This window comes from Nothoprocta perdicaria, unplaced genomic scaffold, assembly GCF_003342845.1.
Source record: "Nothoprocta perdicaria isolate Ctin4 unplaced genomic scaffold, notPer1 scaffold_203, whole genome shotgun sequence".
NCBI lineage: Eukaryota > Metazoa > Chordata > Aves > Tinamiformes > Tinamidae > Nothoprocta > Nothoprocta perdicaria.
This window is the reverse complement of record NW_020455239.1, coordinates 764,646-772,033: the sequence shown is the minus strand read 5'-3', so window position 1 is coordinate 772,033 and position 7,388 is coordinate 764,646. Positions and strand designations below refer to the sequence as shown.

At 51.5% G+C, this 7,388-nt stretch overlaps 1 protein-coding gene across 1 annotated transcript in view; it reads right to left on the bottom strand.

Moving 5' to 3' along the window:
* Positions 1-7,388, bottom strand: part of GPD2 (glycerol-3-phosphate dehydrogenase 2) — a 42,691-nt gene that overhangs the window by 16,753 nt on the left and 18,550 nt on the right. The window contains exon 6 of the mRNA XM_026038183.1: positions 374-538. Within this exon, the coding sequence (XP_025893968.1) occupies positions 374-538 (165 nt within the window). The remainder of the gene's footprint in view (positions 1-373; positions 539-7,388) is intronic.

Sequence of the window (7,388 nt, the reverse complement as noted above, 5' to 3'; positions counted from 1 at the left end):
TGGCTGTGCACACCAGCGGCTCTGTGGCTGTGCACACCAGCGGCTCTGTGGCTGTGCACACCAGTGGCTCTGTGGCTGTGCACACCAGTGCTTCGCTCCATGGCTGTGCACACCAGCGGCTCTGTGGCTGTGCACACCAGCAGCTCCGTGGCTGTGCACACCAGCGGCTCTGTGGCTGTGCACACCAGCGGCTCTGTGGCTATGCACACCAGTGGCTCGCTCCATGGCTGTGCACACCAGTAGCTCCATGGCTGTGCACACCAGCGGCTCTGTGGCTGTGCACACCAGTGGCTCTGTGGCTGTGCACACCAGTGCTTCGCTCCATGGCTGTACACACCAGCAGCTCGCTCCGCGGCTCCGCGCGCACACGCACCTGTGAGGACGTCCCTGCAGCGCGCACCGCAGACGCGCGGCCGCCCGCTCCGCGGGTCTGTGCTCTTGAGCAAGCGCAGCACTTCAGTGTAATTGGCTGTGGCAGCGCCGTACCTGGCAGCAGTGAGGGCGATGGCGAGGTTCATTCGTGCGTCGTTGTGCTGTCCTGCAGCGGGGACACAAGCAGGGGAAGGACACGAGTCACCTCCAGCCACGGACTCGCGCTATGGAAGTGTGTCAGAACCGATCTGTCACATCTGTCCCTGTCACATTGAATCGACGTGATGGCTGGTCAGGCCTAGCAGGATTTATTTAAAGATACATGGTCTCGGTGAGGCAGAGCCGTGCGCCGCCAGCGCGGCGGCAGGAGAGTGCAGCCGTGCCGGCCTGCGCGGGCAGCCGCAGTGGAGCCCACCGAGCGGCTCGGGCGCCACGAAACCAGGAGGCAGCAGGAACAGCGGGCCGGTGAGAGCCGCCCGGGCTGGTGCCGCGCGCCGCGGCCCTGCCCGCACCCGGGAGCCCACGGGCACCACTGGGCACCGACGGGCACAGCGGCACCAGCCAGGCACGACCCTTCCCCAGCAGCGCACCAGCGGCCCGCGCTCAACTCTCACCTTTCCGCACCTGATTTCTTTTGTGTGCGTTTTCACAACATACAACACAAAGCCATCACAGAGAAGAAATAAGCAGACAAGAATTAATGAAGGATTCTTAACATATATCATTAAAGATTTATTACCGAAATTCCCTCGTTAAAGAAAACCAAGAGAGAGGCAGAGGGACCACGAGGGGAAGATGATTAATTACTTTAAAATACTGGCTTCACCTGAGACTTTTCCTATTTATTATTGCCACTGAAGTTAAGATCCTGGATGCTGGCTAGGAGGAATTACTCTACATTGAAATGGCCAGGTTCTGTGTGTCCTGAATAATTAATTTTCCAAAGGCTAAACTTCCCAAGCTATGGCTCTCCTTCCCACGCGCTGGGGTCGGTTCTATCAAAGATAATACTGATAATGCGATGAATTTGTAATAGATATTGTTGTTGATTTATGTTGCCAGCGTTCCAAACATTTAGTATAAATGGTTTATGTAAAACGTGGTCCTTCCGATCCTGCCCGTGCAATCTCGAACACCGCGCAGATAATCTGTTACTAGCTAAAAGGGCAAAGTTATAAAGATGGGATCAATGGCCTGGCGGGCCCCGTTCCCCCGCCCCAAGCTCGCACACAGCCAGGACGACACCGGGCAATCAGTCTTCAACTCCCGAAAAAGTTATGCTAAGTGTACAAAAACAGGAGCATGATAAAGCGCCGATGAAGGAAGGCGCAGTAACTCTGGCTCCACTAAGCAAACAATGCCCGGAATAAACTGCAGAAAAGAACAGCAAAACAACTAAGCGAGATGTCAGCAAGAGCTGCAGATGCTCCATCACTGAAGCTGCATAAGACTAAACAACCATCTGTCAGAAGTGGCAGGCAGATCATTAAATAAATGCATCAACGTTTATGCTGCAGGAGTGCTGGGAAATGGATAAAATGACCTTATGAGCCCTACCTCAAACCCTAACATTTTAATGAAGGGCTGAGAGCAAGTACTGCATGCAGACAGAGCAGAGAGATGGGCAGGAGAGGAAGGCACAGCCACGAGCTGTGCTACAGCAGCTGCTCACACTGCAGCAGAGCAGCACGCGAGGTGCAACAGGCAAGACGTGAAGGCTGCAGTTCATGACCGAGGGCGCGCGACGGCGGTGGCCCTGCAGGCTCCTCTCCCCTGCTTTCCAGGCCAGTAAAATGTATTCATCTGTTGTAGAAGCATCTTAGGCATGAGGTTTCCTCAACTACTTTCTATCCTCGAGCGGTTTATTCTTGCTATCAACACATGAAGTGGTATCCGATACAAGCAGATTTCCAGAGGCTGATGCAGAAGGTGGATGCATCACACAAGTCACAGCTACAGCCAATATTAACTTTGGGCTGTGGGGAGTCTTTTTGTTTAAATTTTGTAAGCTTGCCTTCTCCCAGTTCGGTGGCTTATTTGTCTACGCCAAGAGCAATCCAGAGCAGCTGATCTGCAGAATGAGTAATGCGGGAGCAGGCATAATTTCTAACAAGAACAAGCACACAAGTAACAACTGCTTACTGGGCCTAAGCTGCAAGAGCTGCTCAGCATTGGTTTGAGACTCCTGATTGCCGTAATGTCAGAGCGAGCTGCGGCTACGCTCAGCGCAGCGCAGCACCTGAGTCACTGTGTCCAAAATAACGTTTTCACGCTTTTCCCAAAACCCTCACCGCCGTTGCACAGTCGTTACGATGATGTGTGAGCCCCCTTGCTACTACCCAATTCTCAGCTGCCCAAAAGGAATTCTGAGCGCCTATATATTTGCAGGAAGAAAAGGGGGAAATAACGGGCTCCTGATTAACTATTGTTATTAACTATTATTAACTATTAACTATTGTTAATCAGGACAATAATGTCCTGCTGCGCACGGCCCAGTCCCACTGCTTAGCATGAATTCAGGTTGGCGTGTGTGCCAGCCAAGGCTGACCATCAGGAGCGATCATTTCAGGAAGGGCCGTGTGTGCTCTGGAACTCAGATGATCCTTATCACCCTAAGGAACAGAAGGATGAAGCAAAACTAAGATTTTGCATCTCTGCCTTTTCGTGCTTTCAGTTAAGCACTATCTTACTGCCGCAATTTGAGCTCCTCCAATGGTAAGATAAGTCCCAGCTTCCTCCTCCTCTGCGCCGGCATGTCCAGCCTTCCCGAAACGAGCAGTACCAAGGCAGTGAGGATATGCGCAGCAGCGTGAGGCTGGCGCCGCGCCCAGGGCCAGGGCGGCCGCAGCACCATGGACCTGGGCGGCCAGAACACCCAGGGCCGGGGCGGCCGCAGCACCACGGGCCGGGGCGGCCGCAGCACCACGGGCCGAGGTGGCCGCAGCGCCCAGGGCCGGGGTGGCTGCAGCACCCAGGGCCGGGGCGGCCGCAGCGCCACGGATCAGGACGGCCGGCGCTTGCCGTGCCGAGCGGGTGCTGCACTACCTGCCGCAGACAGCGCTCTGCAGCCTCCACCCTGCACGTGTGCCACGCTAAAGCGGTCCAGAGCTCTAACGTGAAGGAAACAAGCAGCATCCCTGCTACCAGAGTCACTCTGCTACTCACCCCCACTTCGTTCCAGATGTTGAGGAAAAAAGAAACAAGTGGCTGTTACAGAAATTTGGGCTTTTTGTTTGTTTTTAAGCCCGGTTGAGTACACTGGAGGAGGCACCATAGGGGAGCTGTGGGCAGGCCGTGGCCTCTGCCCCACGGCCCCGGCAGCGCCGCAGGCGAACCCGAGCGTGCCCGAAGCCTGGAAGCTGCTTACACCACGGCAACCTGCACCAGGGCCCCTGTCACTGCCTGCTGTTGTCACCTGCTCATCGCGGGTAACAATGATGCGATCACTTCATTTTCATTAAGGGTAGTTGACTTTGCTGTCAACGAAGCACAGGCCTAACTGCTCTCATTGAAGTGACAGGGCAGCCTCTTGGGGAAAAGAGCCACTTTATTCTTAAGAGGCTGGTGAAGACATTTAGTGCATGAAGACATTTTGTCTAAGTGCGTTCTAAATCATTTCAAGACCAACAGTGATGCCATTTGGTTTATAATTTCTTCTCTTTTTTTGTAATTTAGGAAAATTCTATTTTCATTCCTTCGTAACAAATGTTGTATTTCTTCAAAGATCAACAGACAATGCTTCCGCTGGCACTAAAAGAATCCTCCCACAGAGCGCACATAGTGTACATTCATTTTTATTTTTATCTATGCTGAAACACAGCCAGTAGTGGCAACAAAGCCCACAGACTGTAGAAATTTGTTTGTGACTGATTTAGTAGAGTTGTTTGAAAACCACAGGGTTAATTGGAAGAAGACACTCTGCTGCTTCTAGCATATTCGGTACAGTGCCTCTTTCTTGCCATCTTTTACTTTTATCTAATTCCTGCCTAAAAGTATGGAAAGAAGTTTTTCTATTAATAGTGGTCTACAACATGAAGGGAAACACGAAGGGCTGTAAGCAGATAGTTGTCTGAAACCCCAAGAATCTTTGTCAGCAGTGTCTGCCAAAGCAAAGTATCACAACAGTTTCTATCATTGTATGTACAAATGTCAGTTTTCGTAAACATTTTTCTCTGTGTTTTTACATAGCGACACGCCACACGCAGCAAGCTGCAGTTTAGCAGCCCGGGCCCGTGGATGTCTGCTGTCTGGGATATTTCCGCTCCGGGTGCAGTGCGGAGCAGGGCACTTGGTGTGCTCGGTGACACACACATATGATGATGAGCAGGGAGGTGACCCCCGAGGGAGGGAGATGGCCTGAACGAACCTCCCCCCAAGCACCCATCTCCCACAAAGACGCCCCGTGGCTGCTCCCAAGGGAGGCAGCAGAAGACACCTCTTCTGGTTCCCAACGCATTCCCGACGGTGCCCTCGCGGAATGCAGCCGCACACGCGGGCAGCGGCTCTGCTTTCCTTGCAGGGGATAAGAGCAAGCTAAACGCCTGCAAATTAATCTCCTGCTTGTCTGCTACTCCGTGCCTGCTGTCGGTGAACACCACTTATTTAGCTAAAATATTTAGCTGCGTCTCGACGCAATCCCCTGAACTTGGAACGCACCCAAAAACCTATCAGGCAGCATCAAGACAGGCGTATTACTGGGTCATCACAATATTGAGACACCCGTTGTCCCCAAAAGCTCTGATCTATGCAGAGTAATTTAGAGAGTGCATTTCCATTCAGACAAATCGTGCTCCTCCAGCAGCCCTGCACTAGATAATTGCATTCGCACAGCAAAGAAAAGCAGTGCAAGAAATCAGATAACACATGGGAGGTGCATGAAAATTTTCTTGTTGAATATATACACGCACTCACCTTAACAAATTAAAGCTCATGATCTATAATTATAAATAACTTAGAAGTTATCAGGGCTGCCCACACCCTCCAATTTTTATTAAAAAGTGCTTAATCACATAAGCAGTTTTATTACCAGTATTAAAACGGGAACTCAACAGCTGCTGTAGATATGAAAATCTGTTGTATTCAAACTCAGGGCTATGAATTAGTTGGAGCAAATAAAAAATTTCCAGGCTCCTTAGGGAAGGCAGTGGAGTCGCAGAGACTTCTCCTGAACCCAAGCAGAATAAATTCAGAGGTTAACATCAAATTTGAGTCATGATTGACAACTGCTTAAAAAAATTAAAAAATAATTAAAAAAAATTAAAAAAAAAAGCCCTCGGACCTGCAGCCGTTTCTGGCTCTGTGAATCACGTGCCCTTTAAATGAGGGCAGAAATTCACGGCAAAGCAGCAGGCTTTCCAGGATACAGCGCAGGCCTGTTGTTTGTTCTGGGGCTCTTGGAGGGGGAAGATCGTTCTGACTCAGTTAAGTCAGTTCTATTACACCCACACCCAATAATGTAGCAAGGCACACCAGACTATTAATACTTCTTACACAAATCATGTATAATTTGAGTTCTGCTTTCCATTTGGTTATCTACGCCGCTGAAATACATCTCAAGTGGGAGGAATAATACAAACCTAAATACGCACTTTGCACTGGGGAAGACGAAGAAGGGGAAAAAAAAAAAAAGAGATTTGACTAAGGTTCTTATTCCTAAGGAAAATAAATATATATATTTTTAATATTTATTTTTATTTTATTTAGGCGTAGTGGCAATGAGAGTATGGCCTATTCACAGGTAATTTTTTTTCCAACGATCAAACTTAAGATTTGACGCCTCATGGTTTTAAAATCGTCAAGTATCAGGCACATCTTAAAGTACATCCCTGTTCGTTCCAGGTGGCACAAACCTAGAGCAGGGGCACCGCGCGGCAGGGCTGCCGCCCGGGGCGCCCGTCCCGGCGCCGCGGAGGACGAGGGCCCGTTTGCGGGAGCGACTCCGCGGGTACACGGCCGCCCCGGGGCGGGCGCGCCTGGGGAGCGCGGGAACGGGCCATCACTGGCACGGGGAGGGCTCAAACACAGGACGAAAGCGGTGAACACAAACTGCACACACGGAAATGAAAGCAGCAGCATCGTAAAGATCAGGAAATGGAAGCATCCTTCCCACTTACGGGCACGGTTACAGATAAACAAATGCAGCCAGAAACAAGATGCCCACAGAAGCTCACTTTATGCTGAGGAAAAATAAATAAATAAATAAATACACACACACACACACACTTATGTGTTGTATCTCACAATAGCTTAAAGATGTTCCTCTCTGCTCCCTCCGCTGCCACCTTACAGCACAAAAGCCAAAAGTTACACAGACAGCAGCATTATAAACCATGGCAATCGCCAGGCACAGCAGATGGGAAAGTTTGGAATTATTGCTGTGTGCCACCGCTTTATAATTATGTTGTTTCCCACTCCTTTTGTATCAGCCTTCAACTTGTCACGGCAATCATATTGCAGTGTCAGCGCGGGTAAAGGCGCAGTGTTAAAATGAAACCCAACATTGTCACTGTCAGTTTGGGGAAACTGTGCTAAAATGTCACAGCGCACAACTGTCAGGGCGGGCGCGCGGCGGGCGGGCGGGCGCCCGTGTCAGCACGGCTCACGCGGAGCGACGGGCGCCCGCGACGCGCGCACAGCGCGGCAGCTCGGCCCCCGGCTCCGAGAGCTCAGCGTCCACTTGGGCGAGCTCAGAAGAGCTCAGTGCTCGTCTAGGGTGAGCTCAGTGCCTGGCTAAGGCAAGCTCGGTGCCCCGCTTGGACAAGTTCAGTGCCCGGCTTGGGTGAGCTCAGTGCCTGGTTTGGACGAGCTCGGCACCTGGATAGGGCAAGCTCTGGTGCCTGTTCAGTTGAGCTCAGCGTTGAGCTTGAGCGAGCTCGTGTCCACTCAGATGAGCTCAAGGCCCTGCTCGGGCGAGCTCTGGGCCTGACTCAGGTGAACACAGGGCCCCGCTCAGGAGAGCTCAGTGCCCAACTTGGACAAGCTCTGGTGACCACTCGGGCGGGCTCAGTGCCCGGCTC